At 55.4% G+C, this 22,763-nt stretch overlaps 2 protein-coding genes across 6 annotated transcripts in view; one reads left to right on the top strand and one right to left on the bottom strand.

Moving 5' to 3' along the window:
- Window positions 1-9,373, top strand: part of CASKIN2 (CASK interacting protein 2) — a 34,490-nt gene extending 25,117 nt beyond the window's left edge. For 2 of the 4 annotated variants that reach the window (XM_068151535.1, XM_068151536.1), the window contains exons 9-21: window positions 34-142; window positions 454-548; window positions 629-746; window positions 986-1,168; window positions 1,588-1,709; window positions 2,138-2,219; window positions 2,330-2,424; window positions 2,625-2,735; window positions 2,851-2,952; window positions 3,178-3,316; window positions 3,669-5,843; window positions 6,179-6,497; window positions 6,747-9,373. In XM_068151535.1, coding sequence (XP_068007636.1) covers window positions 34-142; window positions 454-548; window positions 629-746; window positions 986-1,168; window positions 1,588-1,709; window positions 2,138-2,219; window positions 2,330-2,424; window positions 2,625-2,735; window positions 2,851-2,952; window positions 3,178-3,316; window positions 3,669-5,843; window positions 6,179-6,497; window positions 6,747-6,843 — 3,747 coding nt within the window. In that variant the 3' untranslated portion in view covers window positions 6,844-9,373. The remainder of the gene's footprint in view (window positions 1-33; window positions 143-453; window positions 549-628; window positions 747-985; window positions 1,169-1,587; window positions 1,710-2,137; window positions 2,220-2,329; window positions 2,425-2,624; window positions 2,736-2,850; window positions 2,953-3,177; window positions 3,317-3,668; window positions 5,844-6,178; window positions 6,498-6,746) is intronic. The other 2 variants (XM_068151537.1, XM_068151538.1) reach the window with 2 other exon arrangements.
- Window positions 9,374-10,035: 662 nt separating this feature from the next.
- Window positions 10,036-22,763, bottom strand: part of TMEM94 (transmembrane protein 94) — a 63,127-nt gene continuing 50,399 nt past the window's right edge. For both annotated transcript variants that reach the window (XM_068151539.1, XM_068151540.1), the window contains 13 exons: window positions 22,070-22,208; window positions 21,336-21,451; window positions 20,360-20,459; window positions 18,790-18,898; window positions 17,653-17,842; window positions 17,007-17,084; window positions 16,532-16,617; window positions 15,892-15,973; window positions 15,432-15,586; window positions 14,950-15,044; window positions 13,729-13,822; window positions 13,441-13,611; window positions 10,036-12,575 (listed from right to left, as the gene is read on the bottom strand). In XM_068151539.1, the coding sequence (XP_068007640.1) occupies window positions 12,503-12,575; window positions 13,441-13,611; window positions 13,729-13,822; window positions 14,950-15,044; window positions 15,432-15,586; window positions 15,892-15,973; window positions 16,532-16,617; window positions 17,007-17,084; window positions 17,653-17,842; window positions 18,790-18,898; window positions 20,360-20,459; window positions 21,336-21,451; window positions 22,070-22,208 (1,488 nt within the window). In that variant the 3' untranslated portion in view covers window positions 10,036-12,502. The remainder of the gene's footprint in view (window positions 12,576-13,440; window positions 13,612-13,728; window positions 13,823-14,949; window positions 15,045-15,431; window positions 15,587-15,891; window positions 15,974-16,531; window positions 16,618-17,006; window positions 17,085-17,652; window positions 17,843-18,789; window positions 18,899-20,359; window positions 20,460-21,335; window positions 21,452-22,069; window positions 22,209-22,763) is intronic.

The raw sequence follows: 22,763 nt of genomic DNA on the forward strand, positions 1-22,763 counted from the left end.
GGTCTGGCCGTGACCACATCATCTCCCGAGCAGGGCGGTGTTGATGTGAACATCAGAAACACCTACAACCAGACAGCGCTGGACATCGTGAACCAGTTCACCACCTCCCATGCCAGCAAGGACATCAAGCAGCTGCTGAGAGGTGAGGTGGGGCTGGCACGCAGCTAGGTGCTGCCTGGCACTGAGAGGGGCTTTTTTCCCCCCTGGGATTTGCCTAGGGCTCCCAGTGCTCCTGAACAGCTTAAACCAGCCTGGCTGTGAACATCAGCATCCCAGCCCCTTATCATGCATGCCCTCCACATGGGCAGTGCCCAGGGATTGAGTCCTTGCTCCGGTATTAATGTTTTCTTCTCCCCTCTCTTTGCTTGTTTTCTCCCTCTGCCTTCCCTGAACCTCTCTCTTTCCTCCCTGTGCTCTGGCACCTTCTTTCTTCCCTCTGTCCCTTGTCTTCAGAGGCATCAGGAATCCTGAAGGTCCGAGCTTTGAAGGATTTTTGGAACCTCCATGACCCAACAGCTCTCAATGTGCGGGCAGGAGATGTCATCACGGTGAGGCTGCTGCCTGCTCCCCATCCCCCTGCCCTGCTATGGCCCCGGGTACTAACCTCATGCCTTTCATCACCGCTCAGGTCCTGGAGCAGCACCCGGATGGGCGATGGAAGGGGCACATCCACGACTCCCAGAAAGGCACCGATCGGGTTGGGTACTTCCCCCCCTCCATCGCTGAAGTCATCAGCAAGCGCACGGGTCAGTGGCCATCCTGGGCATGCCAGGGGCAGTGCTCTGTGTGAGACCAGCCCAGCCTTCCTGCTGCCTTGTGTAGGACAGGTGCCTGCAGCCCCGGCTAGCTAGAGGGAAGAGGGCTTGGGTGGGCACAGCAGGTTGTGCCACCAGTGGGGTGACCATTTGGGCACTGAGGCTCAGGTATCCTCCCACCCTGCATACTGCATGAGCTCTGACCACGTGTGTTTTGTCTTTGAATGCAGGCATGGTTGTCCCCCGTGTGCCACCCACGCACCAGCGCCAGGGTCCCCCCGGGGCCCTCCCTGTGCCCCCCAGTGGGCTGCAGCACCTCCCCGACGAGGGTCCTCAGCAGGCAGCCCTGAGCATCCCAGCAGCCTATGGCCACCTCACCCTAACCCGGACGGCCCCAGGCCCTGACAGCTCAGGTCAGGGGTGCAGCTGGGGAGGGAGAGGGACTGGGGACCTTCTACTGGTCCCAGCCCTGCCCATGCAGGGACACACACCAGGAGACTCTACCTTCTGGTGGGAAATAGCCAGATGAAAGGGAGAAGGCACAGGCAAAGGGAATTTAGGGGAGCCCAGGGAGCAGCCCCTTCCCTCCCCAGGATGTGTCCCTGCATCCCTTGTGTGTGTCCCTTTCCCACCCAGGTCACCCTGTCTGTGTTGTGTGTGTTGGGGGTGGGAGGGACCAAAGCATTGTTTGTGGCCAGGAGGGATCTTGCAGGAGGCTGTTTTTTCACCGTGTCACTGTATTGGCACATGGGTCCCTGCCAGGGCTCTCTGTGCCCTGCCTCAGCCCCAATCCTGGGGTGCTGCTGACAAGCTTCTCCCCTGCCCTGAGCAGCAGGAGACAGGAACAGTGTGGGCAGTGAGGGCAGCATCGGCAGCATCCGTAGTGCGGGCAGCGGCCAGAGCACCGAGGGCACCAATGGGCAGAGCACCAGCATCCTCATCGAGAACGCCAGGGTAGGTCTCCCTGCTCCTCTGGGGCTGCTCCCCCAGCCTGGAGATGGAGCCCCAGCACCTTCCCTGTCCCCACCCTGCACCACCTAGTGAAGGAGCTGAGCATCTTCCACCAAACACCCATTTGCTGCCAGGAGTCATTAGGGAGATGCTCCTGGGGGGGTCTCATTGTTCCCCACAGCACAGTTGGCCTTTTCCAGGGGAGCTGGGGGCTGTGGCTGGTACCACACAGCATCTCCACCATGTCCTGTGTTATCTGAGAGGAAAAAACCATGGGCCAAATCCTGCCCAGATCTCCTGCTAGGTGTCAGCCCTTTACTGGGTGAAGCTGTTCCCAGCAGCCCAGTGTGGGGACCCTGGCTCTGCTCCTGGGGTGTGACAGAGCTTGTCTCTGGAGGGGGTTCCCTCCTCCACTCACTTCTCTCTCCCAGCCGCTGCCCTCCGCTGGTGATGACCTCCAGCAGCAGCATTTGGGACCAGAGCCACGCAATGGGCAGATAATCTCCACAGCAGGTGAGGGATGCTCCAGCCCAATGGGGCCTTCAGGACAGCTGTCCCCTCCGTCCTGGGGGTATCACACTGCTCAAATGCCCTTGTGACAGTTCTTCTCTCCTCTCTGCTAGGGCCACAGAGCCACCAGACCCCGGGCAGCTGCCCCCCTGGAGACAGGGTCTTCTCCCAGCAGTTCTTGCGGCCTGAGCAGCTCCTGGAGGGGAAGGTAATGGGCCCCTGGGGTGCTGGGTCAGAGGGCCACACCTGGGGCCCTCAGCCCAGCTCTCACTGCACTGGAGTCAGAGGGGACTGGGTTTTGAGGATATGGGGAACAGATGGGTGTTGCCATCTTGACTGGAACAGCCAGGTCCTTGCAGCTCCTGCAGCCACCCTCATGGACTGCTCTGTGTCCTGTCCCCCCTCCAGGACGCAGAAGCCATTTACAACTGGCTGAGTGAGTTCCACCTGGAGTCATACACTGCCAACTTCCTCAATGCTGGTTATGACGTCCCCACCATCAGCCGCATGACCCCAGAGGTGAGGCACATCCTTCTCCACCCTGGCCAGCACCCAGCGCCCCCTGAGCTGCTGGCAGCAGGTCCCCACTGCCCCTGTGCCGCTGCTGACCACGGCCCCACTCTGCTTGCGTTAGGATCTGACAGCCATCGGTGTGACCAAGCCAGGTCACAGGAAGAAGATCTCCACTGAGATTGGGCAGCTCAGCATCTCCGAGTGGCTGCCCAACTACATCCCGGTGAGTCCCTGGCATTGGGGCTTAGCTCCAACACCCTCTTTTCCCGGAGCTGTCACCACAGGACAGGAGCAGGGCCTGTAAGTGAATACATGCTGCAATGGCCTGTGCTGACACAGACAGCCACCCCAAAAAATTCAGTCTCCTGGCCAAGGGCAGGGAGGGGAGGGGTGAAGGTGCTGCCCATGCCTTGCTGCTCATGGCAGCATCTCTGTGCTCTTCCATCAGGCTGACCTGATGGACTGGCTCAGTGCCATCGGGTTGCCCCAGTACCACAAAAAGCTGGTGAACAACGGCTACGACTCCATCACCATTGTGACAGACCTGACGTGGGAGGATCTGCAGGAGATTGGCATCAACAAGCTTGGTGAGTCCCTGCTACTGTGCTGGGGTGGCCCAGGGCAGCCAAGTTTCCCACCCAGGTCCCCACACCCTATTCTCTTTCAAGCTGGGAGGTACAGACATGTCCTGAGCACCCGGAAAGGGCAGTTCATGGCTATCCTTTGAGCTGTTTCAAGGACTTCCCTTGGCAGGCTGGAGCTGGGCTGGGCTAGGTGGACACTGGCCATAGTTTGCCTCCCCCCATAGGCTGGGTTTAGATCACCCAAAGGCCTTTGCCCTGGTTGGTGACGTGATTATGATTCTTCTTGGCCAGGAAACAAAGGCCTGGGGGGCCAGAGCCAACCTAACAGCCCTTTCCTGTTGCAACCTTCCTGCAGGCCACCAGAAGAAGATCATGTTGGCCGTTAAGAAGCTCAGAGACCTCCGCAAAAGCCTCAACCAAGCAGAAGCAACTCTGGTGAGACGCAAAGTCCCCGGCGCCCTGGACATCGTCACCATCGAGTCGCTGGAGAACGGGGAGTGCCAGTCCCCACACACCCCCAAAATGACAACCTTCCAGGACAGCGAGCTCAGCTACGAGCTCCAGACCGCCATGTCCAACAGCTGCCACGAGACACTCAGCATCAAGAGCAGCCAGGGGATGTCCCGGAGCCAGGAGAGCATCGGGGTGCGGTCGCGGGGCTCGGGGCACTCGCAGGACAATGTCCTGTCCAGGCACCTCTCCAGCCCCTCGCAGGAGAGCCTGGGCAGTGGAGAGAGCAGCAGCAGCAGTGGGCAGTCCTGTGCGCTGCCCCGCAGCAAGGAGAGCCCAGCTAGCCTGCCGGGGAGGCCCAGTCCTGAGCCCTATGGGAAGCTCGTGTCCCCTGAGGGCCTGAACGGCTTTGCCAATGGTGGAGGCAGCCCCCTCAAGGAAAGGAACCTGCCTGAAGGCACAGATCAGTACACCCGGCCGGTGGCTCAGAAAGGTGCTGGGACAGCAGTCGTCACCCCCTGTAGTCCTCCCCAGACCCCCAGCAAAGCGACAGCCCCGTATGTCTTCATGTACCCACACGTCTCCTTGAAATCTCCAACCGTCCCCCCCGTGCTGGGAGCGGAGCAGCCCAAGCCCCTGGCACACCCATACCCCTCCATCTCCCCTGGACAAAAGAGCAGCCTGCAGACATCAGCCCAGAAAGCCTTCTCCTACCTGCACAGCCAGTGTGGCCCTGCAGAGGCACCAGCTACGTCACCCACAGCTGGGGTGGCCCCAGGCACCTGGCAGGCTGTGGAGCAGCACAGTGGGGGTGAAGGTTTCAAGCACAAGAAGCGTTCACACAGCCTGAACCGCTACGCGCTGTCAGACGGGGAGCACGAGGAGGAGGAGGAGGGGGTGCCCACCAGCACCCTGGGCTCCTATGCCACGCTGACACGGCGGCCAGGCCGCAGCCAGATGCCACGGACCTGTCTGCAGACAGATGCCAAGGTGACCCGCAGCCAGTCCTTTGCCATCCGGGCTAAGCGCAAGGGCCCTCCGCCGCCGCCTCCAAAGCGCCTCAGCTCCGTCTCCAGTGCCCTTGCTGCAGAGGCAGACAGCGAGCAGCCTCCTGACCCCGAGCGGCAGCCCACAGCTCCCCAGGACATGGCTGATGCAGGTGCCAGCCCTGGTGACAACGGCCACAGCAGGACAGTGAAGAACCTGGCAGCTGCACTGGAGGGGTCACCAGGAGCAAGTCCGCCGAAGCCCCTTCTGGCCCCCAAACCACTGCACTTAGTTCAGGACTGTCTCCCCAGAGGAGGTGTGGACAAACAGTCCTATGATGGTGGTGACAGTGGCACCACGCTTTCTGAGGCCAGCAGGGATCCCTTCGAGAGCAGCAAGCCCCGGAGACGGACAGTGAGCGAGCCCAGCGCTCCCATGACAGAGGTGGCTGTGCAGGGCGGGAGGGAGGACGCCTGCTCAGACACGGAGGAGGAGGCCAAGCCAGGGGTCTCCTCCTCATCCTCCCAGAACAGCTCCAGCGAGTGCATCCCCTTTGCAGAAGAAGGCAACTTAACCATCAAACAGCGGCCAAAGCCCACTGGACACCCCAAGGCCGATACGGCCACGCCGGACGCAGAGCCCAGCTCCCAGCCGGTGGAGCCCTCCTGCTCCACGGGGAAGGAGCCGGCCGCACCCACTGCCGCCAAGGAGCCTCCCGTGCTGGAGTTCAACCTCACCGAGTCGGACACGGTGAAGCGCAGGCCCCGCTTCAGGGAGCGAGAGCCGCTGCAGGCGGTGCTGAAGGCCTTCAGCATGGCAGGGCAGGCAGAGGCGGCGCCCAGCCCTGCGCCCCAGTACGCCCAGGCCCAGGCGGTAAGCATCGCAGGCCCCACAGCACCCACGCCCACATCAGCACCACGGCCCGAGCTGGCTGGGGATGCCTTCGATGACGACAGCGTGGAGTTCAGGATCGCTGAGATAGAGAAAAGCATCTTGTCGCTGGAGAAAGGGATCAAGAAGGCACCGAGCCCCAGCAAAGCCCCCAGCCCCACAGAGCTGCTCAGCACCGCCGTGGTGAGGACTCCTGCTCCAGGTACGTGTGGCTGCCTCTGAGGCAGTGATGAGGCCGAAGGCTCTCTCCTGTGTTGGTATGGGAGGTGAGGAGGATGTGTGCCACCACCTGCCATTAGTCACACAATCATAGAATCATTTTGGTTGGGAAAGACCTTTAAGATCAAGTCCAACCATTAACCCAGCGCTGCCAGGTCCTTGCTAAACCGTGTCCCTCAGCACATTACACAGCTTTAAAACCCCTCCAAGGATGGGAACTTCACCACTGCCCTGGGCAGCCTGTTCCAGGGCTTGACAACTCTGTCTGTGAAGAAGCTTTTTCTAATATCCAATCTAAGGAGTGCTTTTCCTTTGCAGATGTCCCTGCCAAGCATACCTCTGTGGCATCTACCAAGCTAGTCTTCTCTGGGCCCAAGACCATCTACCAGCAAGTCCTGCAGCCCTCCCGCCACACCGTTGCTCCCTGGGCAGCCACCGAGTTGGTGCCAGATGTGGTTGGGTCCTTGGCCGGTCCCAGCTCACTGACACTGGAGGCAGGCAGCAAGGTGTCAGTGAAGCCTTTGGCAGCTGCCCCGGGGGCCACCCTGGCCCAGCAGCGGCTAGAGCAGAGCAACTCCACCCTGGCCACCACACTGCAGGTGGCCGAGAAGACTATCGCAGTGGAAGATGCAGAGAGGTGAGGCAGCGCTTGGGGCAAGGGAAATGCTGGGGCTGATTCCCTCAGGGTAGAACTGGGAAGGCCCCAGTGAGGGTAGTGAAGGGCTGTGCACTGGCACATGTCACCAGCAGCTCACACATGCTCCAGTCTGGCTGCATGCTGGGCTCTGGCTGCCACTAGGACAGTCAGAACCAAGCTGGCCAACCCTACCCTAGCAGCACCTCAAGCCTTTGGGTAGTGTTTTGACCCTCTGCCTTTCCTCTCCAGCCACCCTGGGGCTGTGCACTCCACCAAGAACATCCTGGAAGACATCAGCAATATGTTTGATGACCTGGCTGACCAGCTGGACGCGATGCTGGACTGAGGCTTACTCCCACCTTCCCCTCCCTGTGTCCAGATGCTCCGCCAGTGCCCCTTGTGACAGGGGGAGCGTGGATCTGGCACCGAGTGGTGCCTCCAGGTCTCTCCAGCCGCCTCCCTCCCCACACTTTGCACTGCGGCTGGGAACGCGGCTCCCCCTCGGTGCCCACCCCTGGCTCTGTCTCACACGGGCCAGCATGGGCTGCTTCCCGAGGGGTCAGGCCTTTCCCACCAGACTGGTAGCAGGACAAGAGCCCAGAGAGGCTGCACATGTGGTCCTGGAGGCCATGGAGAAGCCCTCACTCCCCTGCACAGAGCCGAGGAGCCTCCACAAGGGACCTTTCTCTTCCCCAACGCAGTCCTGCCTCCTATTATTTATCCCCTGCCAACAATGTGTCAAAGGAGAGACCTCCCCCGGGCAGCCGCCACTGAGCTGGCTATTTACTGAGCAGATCCCAGCCCCGGCAAGGCCTGACAGCAGCTAACAGAAGACAGGGCCTGTCACAAATTGGCAGCTTGCAGGGCGAGAAGGAACCTTTCTGCTTTATTTGTTGCCTTTCCAAACGCATCAGCGTCAGGCAGCGTGTAATCCGAGTGGATCCAAATCCCTCCAGTGGGACCCACAAAGCCCTCGAGACAGGGCTGGCACAGCCTGCAAAGCGGCGGATGCTCTGCTATGGACCTGCTGGACGTGGGAGTCTACCTGCCTCTTCCCTGAAGCCGTGAGGATGGTGATGGCAGAGCTGAAGGCCTGTGTGTTTGTGCCAGTCCAGCTGGATGGTGCTGCTAAATGGTGACTGCCCTCTGCCGACGCCAAGCCTAGGCACAGCAGTGCTTCCGGGCTGAAGGAGCAGCGTGCTTAGTGCTCTTCTTACCATTTTGGTTTTTTTCCCCTCCCTAATCCCTTTTTTGGGGGAGAAAACATCCCTTTTCCTGCTCCCCCTGCCTGTGGGGAGCTGCTGGCACGAGCAGTTGAACAGTAGCAGCACTGGGGACTCCACGAGAGGCTTCCTGGCAGCGCTGAGCGCAGGGGGAGCGCTGAGCCCAGGGGGAACGGTGACCCTGTGTGCCCTGGCTGAGCCGGGCTGGGCGGCAGCTCCCGCGCCCACGGGCAGGCTGCGGTCACGGCCCCGGGGAGCAGCAGCCCTGGCTCCTCGCAGCCAGGCGGCTGCGTAGCTGGGAGACAGATTTCTCCAGCAGGATCTGGTTAGTGGTGCATGGCTAAATATGTCCAAGAGCCCCGAACTTGGCTTGCGCTCGGCATGCCAAGCAAATGAAAGCATCGGAGTGCCAGAAGGCAACCCGAGATTGGAACCCAAGGGCTGTTCCCTACCAAAATTCCAAACAGAGAGGGGAAGAAATATTCCACATGGTCCTCCCTTTAAAAAAAAAAAATAAATTAAAAATCACTGACACAAAACTGCAGGGAGGTGGCTGAAGGGGCAGTGGCTTCCCAGCCTCCTGGGAGTTTGCACCTGAACTGGAACTGTCTGCAGCCCCTCGCAGGGAAGGGGGGGGCGGCCCCTGCCAGCAGCTCTCCACTTGCTGCTGCTGGGTGGGCTGGAGGTGCCAGCCTGGCTTCTAGGCTGAAAAAAAACCAACAAAGCCCTGAAAAAGAACTAAATCCTCTTGTTGGCTGTGGGGGGGGCAGGGGTTTGAGGTCAGTTTGAGGCAGTTAAGACACTTCTGTCCTGGCTGGTTGGTTGCTCTGACTCAGGTCCCAGCGAGCGTGCTGAAGGGACCGTGTGCGACAGGCAAGTGCTACGTCCTGGGCCCCACTGCTCTCAGATAGCTACAACCGGTGGCACTTTATCAAAAGGTTTGCAGGGAACCTTTTAAAGCTGATTTTTTTTTTTGTTTGTTTTTACTCTTGTGACTCACCCTGGGATGAGCCCAGGTTTTATTTGTTGGGTTGGTTTTTTTTCCCCCCAGTGTTGATAAACTGTAAATGTTTGGGGGTTGTGTTTGTGTTTTTGTTTTGTTCTGTCTTCTTCTTTTTTTTTAAGGCCAATGTATATATTTTAAATGTGGTTTATTATATATATATATATATATTTACTAACCAGAACTGCAAGTCTTGTACTCTGGGGGGGGGGGGGGAAGGGGGAGGGTCAGGGAGGACACTGTGGTGGAGCTGTCGCTGTCTGAGCCACCTGAGGGCAGCACCGGGCTGCTCTCATTGTCAATAAGGGAATTGAAACATTTGGGTTGGTTGGGGTTATTTTTTTTTGCAGAAGAATGCCTATTTTTTAAGCTCTAGATCTCTATTTTGAAGCTACTGTATGGTGTGTGTAAGTTATGTGTAAGCTGCAACTGGGACTAACTGACCCCAGCTGCACCTGCTCCGTGCAGCAAGACAGTGATGGGGGAGGGGGGGGGAGGGGGAGAAATAGCCCCTGTGTAAGCACCAGAGTGACAAGAGATTTTTAAACCATCTGCTCTGGTCGTGTTAATCATGTGTTTTGTTTGCCACTAACATCCATTAAGACTAAGTTCTATTAAACTCTGGGGCATATTTTACCCTTTTGATAGTTTTTGCTTTGTGGTGTCCTTCGTGTCAGATCTCACCAGCTTGGCTCCTGCTCCTCATCTGCTTAAGGTTTCCACAGATAATCTGCCCTGGTAAGAGTCCTGCTGTCACCTCCAGCGAGGTTGATGTGCACTTTGAGTCCTGCCAGCGAGGCAGTAACGTGTGGCGAGGGCACTGAGGACCAACACCACCACCAAGTGCCCTGCTGCCCACCTCTGGGCAAATCTGAAGCCTCAGCTGCCTCTGCCACCCACCCTCTGAGGTGTCAGAGCAGCCACAGTGACACCATGTCCTGCTTTTGCTCAGAGGCAGCAGCCCAGGCCTCCTCCTCTTGCCATGCTGCTTTCCTGCAGTGCATTCCAGCTTGTCCCAGACCTTTCATCCAGGACTTCAAACCATGCCAGCAGCCACCACTGAAGCAGTGCCTAGGACCCAGCAGCCCACAAGGTAAGCAGGCTCCTTTGCCATGGGAAGAGGCCTTCAGAGCTGGACAGATTTGCCCAAAGCTGAGCCTGAAGTGGGGGAAAAAGTGCCAGGAGCAGGTCCTAGGGGCATTAAGCTCTTGAGCTGTGTGCTTGAGGCAGGCAATTCAGGTCCTATGCCAAGAACAGCCCCAGCTTTTCCCTCCTCCTTTAGCTGGGTGCAAACTCCCCCCACTCTCCCCACTCTCCCAGCCAACCCTTTGCTGCTCTTCATGCCCTGGCTGGGTGTGGGGCTGCTGCTGGCTTTGCTTTTCATGCAGTGTCCAAGTTTTAACACAGAACAAGGCTCTTTGTTTTTTTTAACATACATCCCAAAAATTTTAATATAAAATATACACCATTTAAAAACATCTTGATGTAGGAAATGTCTCTCTGAAGCTGTGCACCCTGACCCTCAGCCAGCTCAGTGGCCAAGAGAAGGGTGGCACCTGTGAGACCATCCACAAGGCTCCGTTCCTATGCCTCAGCTTCCTCCAAGTCTAGCAGGGGAAGGAGGGTGCAGGAAGAGAAGTATCTGTGATCACCCAAGGGACACCTTGGAGGTGCCTCCTCTAGAGGAAGGTGTGGCCAGCAGGAAGCCCTGTTTGCTGCTTTTTCTCACCTACAATCATTAGTGGCATAAGCCAAGAGCTGAGGTGTGGGGGGGAAGCTGTGCTGTAGGAACAGCGGTGAGCAGCTTGCTGCTGCCCCTGGCTCCAGTTCAGTTTGGCCACAGAGGAGGCCACACCCCACCTGACATTCAGCTGAACTCAGGTGCTGGGGTGGCAGACCTGCAGCTGGCATTTAGTGAACCAAGTGAGTCTGAGGAAGATGCAGCTCGTTCTCCCCCAGCCAAGCCAGCTTTGCAAGCCCCAGAGGAGAGAAGGCAAAGTTCAGCCTTGCTGGCAAAGGTGGGCAGAGCAGTCCCATGTTCTTCCCCAGTGAGCTGCCAGCTTTCTATCCTAGAGCAGTATGGAGCCTAAACATCCCCTGTCCAGCTTTAGGAACTAGGTTCAGGCCTCTGAACACCCCCAGGTGCCCCCATCTGTCCCCAGAGCACAGAGGCTTGGCTGTTCCCCTGCTTGGTCTCCTTCCAGAAGGGTATTGCTTGGAGACAGGCAGCAGTGTGCATGCTCTCTGGTCATGCTGAAATGTGAGGAAGACAAGGTGGGGCAGGAGGGCAGAACCTGGGGGTTCCCAGCCAGCTCCCTGCCTGCTAGGGAAGGGCCAGCAGCCACTGGTGCCTGCCAGGAACCAAAGGAGAATGAACAGCCACGGCCTGTAGTGTGAATAGCAGAAGCAAAACCAGTGCCAGCATTTACCAGCTTTAGCCAGCTCTCAGAACCAAGAAGGGACACTCTGGTAGCCCAGCCTGTGGGGCCAGGACTGTCAAGCCATAACAGCACCAGTGTTCCCAGTACAGCTGGGGTCTGTTCAGAGCTCAAGAGCATGTGTGCCACACTGGGGCAAATCATGGTTTGTGGCAGTCCTAAGGGGAAATCTCCAGAAAACCAAGGAACAGAGGTGAGGGCAGCAGCATGGAGAGGAGACTCCAAACACTATCACAGAAAGACTCCATGAGAGGGCTTCCCTCTGCCTTGGAGAGCTCCTGCTGGATGTAGCACAATCCCAGGAGTGGGAAAGGAGCCGTCCACCAGCTCTGTGTTAGAGACAATTCCCTCCACAGCAGGACAGGCAGGGCTCAGGTTTCATCCCTAGCTATGGCCCCCTCAAGCAAATGTTAACTGAAGCAGAAGGGCAATGGAAATCAGACATGAGGACAGCTGTAAACCTCACTGGGGGCTGCTAAAGTAGGTAAGAGCTGGTTCAAGAGCGCTGGTGGAAGCTGAGCCTTGCTGACTCCCTGCAGGCAGGCAGAGCTGCCCTCCTGCCTCCCTCTGCACCAGCTCACCAGGGTCACAGATAGCTCTTCTGCAGGCCCTGTCTCGCTCTCCTCTCTTGCAGCACTCACCAGCCGGCACACAGCTACAGCAGCAACGCTAGAGGGCAGGCCTGGCACAGCCTGGCCCCCGCAGAGCTCCTCCAGCACCCTGTCACAGACACCTCCCAGTGTCCTCTCCAGAATGGGAGCTCCAGGCCTCACCTGGCACCCACCACTCCTGATGCTGCAAGAGGTGGCTCCTTTGCCCCAGGACACAGGGACAGGGAAGTGGGCGAGGGCAGGCACAGGCATGCACACACACAGCAGCCAGGAGAGCAGGCTGAGATGGAAAAACACTGGGTTTCAACAGAGATCTCTTGCTGCAGCAGCCCTGTGTCTCCCCTGCTGGCCCCAGCTTCTCCTGCCACGTCCAGGCAACCCATCTGCTCCCACAGAGGGAAGAAATCACTTCATTTCAGCATCACCTTGATACTAACAGAAACCTCTAGTAATAAATAAATTAAAGACAGAGCAGCCTGGACAGCCACCAGAGCTTGCAGGCTCCCCTGCACCTACCCTAGCAGGCTGGGGAGGGGCTGCATACCTGCTGGGGCATCCTGACAGCAGTGCCTTGCCTGGGGGCCCCTAGAAGGTGCTGAAGTAGTTTGCAAGGAGACTGGCTGGTTGGCATGTGTGAGGGGAAAACCCCCTGAGCCTTTGGTGCAATCACTCTCCCAGTGCAGGATGTGGCTGTGTGGCCCTGGCCCCAGGGAACTTGAGCTGGGAGTCTTTAAAATGGTGAATTCATCCCCAGCTTTGTTTCAAACTGCAGCTTCTGCCTCTTCTGGTAACGGACCCGGACCCTAGGGAAGGCAGAAGAAAGAAGAGAGTGAGCAGGGGGAGAGGTAAAAGGCAAGCATGGCTGCCCCACTGCAATTCCTGAGCTGCACTGCCCCAAGAAGCAGGGAAGCCTCTGGCCTGGGCCCTTGGGGAATCAAATCCAGAGAGCAATTCATGGGCTCAATCCTACTCCATTCTGCCAAGTCCCTTGGCAGAGAAAGGTCCAGAAATCCTTCCCATGAAGACACAGCAGCTCTATCCCCACCTGAGTTCCCTGCAGTCCCTGCTCCTTGTTCTCACCACCCCTTTGCTGAAGCACTGCTGGTTAGTTCTGCTCTCTGTGCTAGGGAGCTCAGCCAGTCACTGCCTGCTGCTCACTCCTGGCTTTGGCTGCTTCCCATGAGCTCCAGTCCCACAGCACAGGCACTGTGAGGATGTATTTCCTCTGCTGTGACTCAATGCCTCTCTGTCCTCCTGGGAGCAGATGGGGAGAACAGCCCTCTCCAGTTCCCTACTGGGTATTTCATAGACCTTGGCTGTCTCCCTCTCATTGGTTTGAGATAAGGAAATTGTGGTCTCCCTTCCTGCTCCAAATCACTGCCACTGCCCTTCCCTGACCCTCTTTCCTCCCCCAGAAGTGGAACATGAACTTGCTCACAATAGCCAGGTGATTTACACAATGCAGTCATCTTTTCCTTTTTATTCCCCACCCTGTTCCCATCATTTCTCTGCAGCTCAAGGCCAGGCTGCAGGGAGGTTCCAGCCCTTCAAGCAACCTGGTCTAGCGGAAGGTGTCCCTGCTTGGGGCAGGGGCGGTGGAACTAGGTTCCCTCCTTAAGGTCCCTTCTAACCCAAACCATTCTAGGATCCTCCCTGCCACCCCCATACCTGATCTCATGGAGCTTGACAATCTCATTGATGATAACCACAAGGACCAAGGAAAGAAAACCCAGGAGCCATGAGACTGGGGAGATGGAAACGTGGCTGAAGGTCAGCGACGAACTGAGGTTTTCCCAGAGCTTCAGGTCCAGCACAGTCTGTGCCACTTGTCCCAGCAATCTACCAGCAGAAACAGACACAGCAAATCTTCAGCAGAGCTAACAAGCTTCCCAGGATCTGCAGATCCTCCTTCCCCCAGCATTCTGGAGAGCCTCATCAGGGCCTGGGGCTACTCACACAACAGCCACAGTGAGTGTCCACCACCGGTTGGAGAGAGGACTCTTCTTCCACAGCGGCTTGGTACGGTGGACGTGGGTGATGGATATGAACACTGCAGGGACAGGTGGCAGAGGGAATTGTTCAGCATCACACACAGCTACCACAACACACACCAACAGCTCTCACTCCACAGGGATATGAGGCTCGTGTCCCTGAAGCCAGCCTCTCATTCAAGGGCCATTCAGCCTGGGCTCCCCGCAGCAATTCCAAGAGCCCAGACGAGCAGAGTGAGGGGATGCAGTGCTGGCACTGCTAGAGTTACTCACTGTGGGGATGTGGTGGGGGTGGTTTGCAGCCTGGCATACTGAAAGAGATCAGGCAAAGGACCAGAACTAAGGAGCAGGGGCAGAGTTCAGGGTCACCGCAGGCCTGAGCCAGTGGAAAGCTCCAGCCCAGAGAAACACTTAGAGCCCTGGAGCTGTCTGACAGGATGGAGCATTTTCTCAGCTTTTGCTCAAAACAGCACTTCCCCCCTGCCAGGCAGAGCTCTGCTTCAGTGGTCTGAAGGATAGGAACCAGTAATGCACACCACATCTTTCCAAAGCAGTGCTGCCTCTCAAACTTGGAAGAGCTACTGCTTAGCTGGACACCCTTCACACGTGCAAGGCTCTGCCTGGCAGCAAGGCACAGCACCACATGACAGGGTAGAAAGGGAGAAGAGACCCTTTAAGGGTGTCAGAGAGCAGCTGGACCTACTCTGCCAGGCAGTGGTGTGCAGGTGATGAGGGTTAGCCAGGAGCTGGCTCCCCACCCTCCAGAGGCTTTAAAAAGGCCTCCAGCTCCAGCACAGGCACAGCTGCACCAGTGCTGTGTGGAGGAAGGAAGTGGGGTGCTTCATGAAAGGGCAGCAGGCATACAAGGGCTTTTGAGGCAGGAAGTATTTTTGGAGAGCTGCAGGATGCTGCTAGCTGGTTTGCCAGAAAGCAAAGTGGGACATTGCTCCTCTGGTGAGACTGGAAAGGACCAGCACTTCACTGGGCTGGTAGGAAGCAGAATCAGCTCTGACAGGGATGTCTTTACTCTGTGAGGGCAGTGCTCAGTAAGACAAGGGGCTTGATGCCCGTGATGAGAGGCCACTGCAGTGTCTGTTTCTACCAGGGAGGTTGTGCTGGGGACAAACAAAAGAGGCAAAGGATGAAAGTTTTCTCCCAGAATGGGGGTCTAGGAATAGGGACTTACCTGTGTGTAAAACAATCAGGCCAGCTGTGAGCTTCTGGGCTACAAGAAGAGCATTGGAAAATGTCCCAAACCAGTCAGGAGCACCATCAGCATTGCTGGGAAATGAGAGGACACATGAAAGAAGTCAGCAGCAGGGACTTACAGCCTGACCTGCTCCCACCAGGGCTATGTCTTGGCAGTGCTGGGTTAATGGTTGGATTTGAGGATCTTACAGGTCTCTTCCAATCAAAACTATGTCCTCCTCTGCTAGCTAAGACTACTGAATGTGAGCTTGGAGTCAAGCTGTTCAGGTACCAGGCAACAAAGGTGAGCAAAGATGCAACTGGCAAGGCTACAGGGAGAGCACCCAGCCCTCTGAATTACCATTAGAGCTGCATCATGCAGAGTCTGAACATTAGGAGGGAGGCATCAGTGTTACCTGGGGAGGGCAAGGGCAACAGGCCCTGCAGGGTGAGGGGGGTGTGCCAGGCTCAGTTCCTCACCTGTGCAACATGATGGAGGAGCAGGCTGTGAGGTTGAGGCTGGTAGTGTTCACCTCTCTGCAGGACTCATGCAGTGTGAACCCAAAGCAGATGAGGCAGGAGCAGATGGTCAGGCTGAACTTCAGCAGGAAGCAGAACAGGAAGTAGTGCTGAGTCTGTGAACCAGGGAGAGGCAGGAGGATGACGTGGGCATGTCACTGGCCCAGTCTCCTCTGCATGAACCACCAAGGAATCAGTGGCTGCAAAAGACAAGCTGTAGGACAAATGAGATGCTGCCCTGGGGGCATGCTGACACTAAGGGATTCCCTTGCTGTCCATGCCAGGCTTTTGGATAGCATGGGCCGGGCCACGCCATGGGTCAATGCACCAAGCGAGCTGGGAAGGCACAGGGCCACATCCACACTGGCACAAAGCAGAAGAGAAAAACATGGGAACAATTTTAATCTGGTGGGACACCTACCTTCTTGGGAATGGAAGTCAAGTTTTTTCCTGTTGCCATGGTCATGATGGAGCTGTGGGGAGGCTTGCCCAGGAGCGAGATGCTGGAGGAAGGTAAGTTAGTCTCTTGGTAACAAGTTCAGACACCAAAGCGATTGGGTTTTTGTCTGTGGCTAACATTAGAACCTAAGTAACCTCCTCAGACTACCTGGAGTGTTGGCATTTATGTGGCCACTGCCTTATGCTGTAAAAGGTGTCACTCAGGACAGGCACAGACAGGGAGAGAGGTGACTTCCAAATGGGTGACAGGAAATAAATCCCACCCATGGTACCCTGGCCTCTGCCTGACATCCCGGGGTCTCCATCACACTCCAGCCAGTGGAACAGTATCAGGACTAGAAGATGATTTTCAGCTGGAGGTTGAAGCCACAAAACCACAGCAGCTGTCAGGGAGCAGGCAGAGCTAACTGAGCAGCACACACATCCTCCTATCTGTGTTTCCAAGCACCTTGTCAAAGCAGGTCCTTGGAATACTCCTTAAGCCTTCTTAGCATGCTGTGGGTGAAGGCAGCTTTCTTTTAACATGGACACGAGACCTGGGGACTGGTCTGTGCACCCCGTGGGTGGGAGGCAGGAGATTTCACCCTCTCTGGCAGACTCACCTGAGCAGTGGGTAGCAGAAGCAGGAGAGCCACACAATGTCTGTGGTACTGAGGATGGGGGGCAGCTGCACCAGGCAGGAGAGGAACTAGACAGGAACAATCCAGAGTGAAGAGGTCAGCAGTGCTAGGACGGTCTTGTTACCCCAGATACCACTGTCCTCTCCCAAAACACTGGGATGAGCTGGGAACTAGGCTCTTCAGGTATTCCAGGGCTGCTGGGGCGGCTGGGGCAGGGGGATGCTTTTCTCCAGGGGAAAAAGGGTTTGAAGAGAGACCTCTGTAAGAGGGTCAGGGAGAAGGGGCAATGTGGGCTGAGATCCCCCAGCCTGTCTGTAACTTCTCCAGACATGCTGTGTGAACCTGCTGGAAGGTCATCTTCCTCCCTCACAAGTCTGCCCCACTGCAGCCACACATATCCATGCTAGCACTCCCATCCTCTGAGCTAAATGCTGTCCCCAGCCAGGCCAGGACTCACCTGAATGACAACCAAGGTCAGCTGGCACTGCAGCAGGAAGAGGAAACACTTGCGGATCCCGTACGTTGCATGCCTGGCCTGGAAGGAAGCACAAGTCCTCAGAGCCCTCTCTGTGATGGGAGCAGCTATCAGCCAAGAGCAATTATTGGCAGGCAGGGGCAGAACATGTGGCCTGCAGGGGAAGTGGGAGGGAAGAGGATCTGGGAGGACATTGTAAGCAAAAGGAGAAGGTCTCCTGCCTAGAAGCTGAGGAGGAAAGGCAGAATTTAGCCCAGGGGCAAGTTTGCTTAAACCTCCTGACTCTCCTGGGGCAACTCTCCTCCCTAGCACTGCACTGCTGTCTACCAGGGATCTCTGCAGGTTTATCTTTTATCCAGCTGAACATTATCCATGTTCTGTTGCCACAAGGCACCATTTCCAAACTATCCCCTACAGCAGAAGGCCCAGGCTGGAAGAGTATCTCTGTTATGCCTCCTTTGGGACAGGAAACAGGAGCAAAGCTAACACTGGCAGTTTACTGTGGGCAGCTCAAGAGTGCTCACAGGAGAGCTCCTGGCCTCGCTCTTTGTGAGCTGCAGGCAGAGGGGTGAGCACTAGAGAGCAGTAGGTGAGTACCAGTGAGCAGTAGTCAGTAGTTCTGACTCACCTGCTCTATGAGCCTGATGATGCTGGTACTCTCTTCTTGGCGGAAGGACATGGAGCAAGGCAGGCTGTTGAGCTGCCCTGAGAGCTGCAGTGGGGTCAGCTCATCAGAGGCTTGAGTCATGGTGGTGCTGGTGGCATAGCCAAAAGTCTCCCAGGAGCAACGAGATGGGTAGAGTGGGTCCAGTGCTATACTGCAAGGACAACACAGGAGCATCAGCAGAAGTCCTCAGCTCAGAGGAGAAACTCTTTCACTGTAGTCCAGTTTGTACAGCCACACTCTGCTGTGCCATGCCTCCTCTATCTGCCTTGCTGGTAGGAAAGTCCTGAGCTCTGACAAGAATTTAGGGTCAAGTTCCCTAGACTTCCAATTATTCCCAGAGAAATAATGAACATATTTGGGTTTGTGGCTCAAGGTCAACCAACTGTCTCACCCAGAGGGCCATTTCCACTCCTTCCCTCAATGAGAAGCACCTGTAATGCTGGTAGGTGCACAACAGTGCAGCATGCAAGGACAACACTTCCCTTTCAAAGATGGATTAAGGGAGTGGAACATCATCCTTGTGAGGAAAGGCTGAGGGAGTTGGGTCTCTTTAGCTTGGAGCAGAGGGGCCTGAGGAGTGACCTCATTCATGTTCATGAAGATGTGCAGGGCAGGGGTGGGAGGACAGAGCCAGGCTCTGCCCTGTGATGCCCAATGATAGGACAAAGGGCAGTGGAGGAGGTTCCATATGAACATGAGGAAAAACTTCTTCACTGTGAGGGTGACAAAACACTGGAACAGGCTGCCCAGAGAGGCTGTGGAGCTCCCATCTCTGGAGACATTCAAAACCTGCCTGGATGCATTCCTGTGTGACCTACCCTAGGTGATCCTGCTCTGGCAGGAGGGTTGGTCTGGATGATCTTTCAAGGTCCCTTCCAAACCCTAATGTTCTGTGATTCTGTGCTGGAGAGAAGTATCCCTGTGTGTCAGGGGATCTAAGCAGTCATCCCACCCAGTGCCACCCAAATCTCCCTTAAGGTGACAAACACTGCTACTAACAGACAGAACAATTGTGAGCAGCCCCCTGCACAATCCCAAGGCTGAGCACTCACTAAGCTGAAGACAAAGGCAGCTGGAGGAGCCTGGCTCCTGCCCCACCTGATGTCACTCTGCAGGAAGAGGCAGCTGTTCCGCAGGTTGGCAGAGCTTCCCAGGCAGCAGGTCACCTCCCCATACTCCTGCATGATCTTGATCATCTCACACATGGCTGCCAAGGGACAGAAGGAGAAACACATTTGCTTATCTCATTATGCACACAAAGCTGCAGTGCTTCACACACCCTTTCCAGGCTGGATAACAGACAGTCTGATCTTGTACAATTACCCCACGTGACATTCATCAGCCATCTACAGTGAGATCCAAAGTGGAAGTGCACAATTAGGCAGGTAATTAACTGCAGTCCAAGTGCCTTGTGTACCTGCCTCCTGCAGGAACCCAGCTGGCTTCACAGAACTGTGGCCCAGAGATCTGCACCTCCAGCACATCTCTTTCAGGCCAGAGCTGTAGGAATAGCCTGGGTATACAGTACAGATGGCTTCAGCAGCCAACAGTCTTGTCAGAAAGCAGCAGAAATCAAAGAAACCTACATAATTCAAATCTCAAATAATGACACAGTTTGGAATTCTGCTAGCAGTGCACCACCACTCTTCCAGACCTAAAGGAACAGAAGGAAGGCAAGAAACCACTCCAAAAGCAGTGCTGCAGTTAGCCACACTCAGAGCCAGCCCCTTGCTCCTGCACTCCCACCGCTACCTCTAGCCTTCATCAATCTTCTCATCAACACCCTCCCAGGGCCTCTAAATCAAAGCTGCTGTTTGATCTGATTTTTCTTCTGTAGCTCACTGCTCTCTGTGTGTATGAATATTCTAGAATGCTCCAGGAGAAAACAAACCAACACAACCCAAAGCCACCCTCTGCTGATTCCTGTGTAAACAACTAATCTAAACGACTGCTGCCCCCAGATACACAGCACAGGGAGGAGCCAGGTGAAGAGGGGAACTGCACTTCTGCCAAAGAGAGGAAATCTACTGGGCACTCACTCTTAAGCAGGCTGGGCTGTAACTGGTTCTCACTGGAACCCTGGAAACTGTGCCCAGAGGTACCTAAATCATAATGATGCTTAGCACTTCTACTCTAGGCTGGACAGGTATTGGCCAGCTGAGCACTCAGCCCCTTTCATAGCTAAAACAGTATCTGTCAGAGAGGTAAAGAAATGTTGTCCTTCCTGGTCTCTGCAATCAAAAGCTCTGTAAAGCAGCAGCAGGAGGTGTTAACAGCAACTGCCAGAGGAAAATTCATCTGGGAAGAGATTTCCAAGTTATATAAGGCAGTGAGCAGAGATCAAAGTCTCCCATCACGCTGATAATGCCTATTTAATAAAAGGCAGCAGCATTTTGGATGTTTGCTTTTGTGTCTCTCACGAATGCAAATTGAGAGGAGTGGTTCTTAGCCCAGTTCTGTAGCTAGGGAACAGCTGCATTAACATGAAGTTAACACCTGGCTTCCCACAGGCAGCCTCGGAGGGCCAGCAATACCAAAATGCCCTTCTCCGTTTCTGGGCTATATCACTTCCCTTCAACCATCTCCATGCCCAGGTGACCCAGAGCAAATGGATGGGGAAGGTATTCATGGGCAGTAGCAGGACAGACCCAGGCTCTGTGCCACTTACTCTCTGGGGTGCAGTCTGTGAAGAGGGGCACCAGCAAAGGCACATTGTCTATGTTCTGCAGGTGAGGTCTCACCTGGTGAATCCCCCGGGGAAGTTTGGCCTGAAAAAGAGAAAGGAGAGAGTAAGCAGGGGACTCTGTGTGTGTATGAGAGAGAGGCATCTCAGAGGGAACTGCTGCAATGAGAGTGATGATCCCCAGAATTATGCAACTTCAGGATCAGATACAAACTGATGTCCCTGCAAACAGAAGCTGGCTTTCCCAAGCCACCATAAAAAGTTCTGCACTGGTATACTGATAAAGCTGTACAGAGACAGACCAAGCTGTCTGTGCTTGTCCTCAGGGTTTGTAAGGTCAGTAGGATAAACCTGTGCTCAAGGACTTCTAAAGACCTTCTACCTGTGTGGAGAATCTTGTTAGAGACTATGTGCTGTCTCCCAGCAACCAGATCAATTGCAGCCACATCAACAGTGAGCAAGGGAAGGGTTCCTGCTTTCTAAAATCAGGCCTAAGGTATTACTAATACTTTTTTTCTTTTTTAATCTTCCTATAACTCTGCTGAGCCTGTCTGAGTTCTTGATGAGGCAGGAAAAGCTTGTCCTGCACTCTGACTACTGGGCAGCATCAGCCATGGCACACAGCTGGAGGAGAGACAAAATCTCTTCGGTCTGCATGGAAGGTGGGGAAGGTCCCACTCCCTGCTCAGCACATGGGAAAGGGACCTAGGTGTACCAGGATACAGGTATGGTCACCTCCATTCCTAAACTCCAAAGACCTGGTCAGCAAAAGTGATTAACTGAGAGAATCCCAAACTTCCCAGGCTCTAGCTACCAAGCTGGAAGAAGGTGAGGGAAATTAGGAGTCCCGGTGCAAACCAGTCAACCAAACTGCTTCAAAGAGGAAGTCCCTCTGGGAATAATGAGGTGATGCTGCTGACCATGACAACAGCATGAAGTGTGTAGGGACAGGGAGCCTCACCCTGTTACAGTCCTCCAGGAAGCTGGGGATATCACTGTCTGTTGGCTGAAAGCTGATGAGATCCGAGTGCCCTTCTTCTTCCATCAGCAGAAGCCCCTCCACATCATCTCGAGAAACTGGAGCAGAGAGAAGCAGCATCAACAATAAGCACAAACCTGCCTCTGCCAACCCCTCTGCCACCCACATGGTATATTCACGTGGCACTGCAGAAGCCAGGAAATGTGAGGCCTGATTTTTTAGGTTAGCAACACTCAGATCCCACTCAGTCATCTCAAATGCAGTATTTTTAGATGACTAATCTGCTCTGAGGTAGCTACATGAACCTAGCTGCTGCTCTTTTGAGACATGATAGTTTATCTGTCCTGCTCTTTCTTCTTCTAGGGGCAGAAGAGTAAAGAAATCCCACCTGAAGTAAGAACAAAGAGCAATGCACAGCTAAGAGGCCCCCAGTGGCTTGACCAGGGCCCCAGCAAGAACCAAAGCACCACTGAGCAGCTGTGAAATCCTGGCAGCTGGTGCACAGAAGGATGTTTGCTGCTGGTAACTGTGGCACTGCCTGGGTAGGAAGGCTGGAAGTGTAAGGCTCACACACACACCTCAGGCACATCCAGTTTTATGCTCAAAGCTCTGAAGGATCAGCTCTCTGGTGAGGACATAGGAATCTATGAATGGGTTTAAAAGAACCATCCAGGCAATGGGTGGCATTCGAAGTGGCTTAGGGGCAGTTCTCTCACCCTGATGTAGGTCATCATGCAGAGAGCCAGCGTGGCTGGGGCTGGAAGGGGGGATCTCTGAACCAGGCACATCACCATTAGGTGTTAAAGAGATGTGGCAATTCCAGCCTGTCTCAAGACCCATCTTCTCAGCAAACACCTGTAGGTGAATCACAGAATTGTCAGGATTGGAAGGGACCTCAATCCAATCCCCCTGCCATGGGCGGGGACACCTCACACTATATCAGGTTGCTCACAGCCACATCCAGCCTGGCCTTAAAAACTTCCAGGCAGGAAGCTTCCACCACCTCCCTGGGCAACCTGTGCCAGTCTCTCACCACCCTCATGGGGAACAACTTCTTCCTGACATCCAATCTGAATCTACCCACTTCTAGTTTTGCTCCATTCCCCCCAGTCCTGTCACCCTGACACCCTAAAAAGTCCCTCCCCAGCTTTCTTGTAGCCCCCTTCAGATACTGGAAGACCACAAGAAGGTTCCCTCAAAGCCATCTCCTCTCCAGACTGAATAGCCCCAACTCTCTCAGTCTGTCTCCATAGGAATGGAATAGAATAGAATAGAATAGAATAGAATAGAATAGAATAGAATAGAATAGAATAGAATAGAATAGAACAGAACAGAACAGAATCAACCAGGTTGGAAGAGACCTTTGAGATCATCAAGTCCAACCCATCATCCAACACCATCTAATCAACT

Source organism: Melanerpes formicivorus, unplaced genomic scaffold (genome assembly GCF_026170545.1).
Source record: "Melanerpes formicivorus ecotype bairdi unplaced genomic scaffold, bMelFor1.0.p_v2 SCAF_21, whole genome shotgun sequence".
NCBI classification, from domain to species: domain Eukaryota; kingdom Metazoa; phylum Chordata; class Aves; order Piciformes; family Picidae; genus Melanerpes; species Melanerpes formicivorus.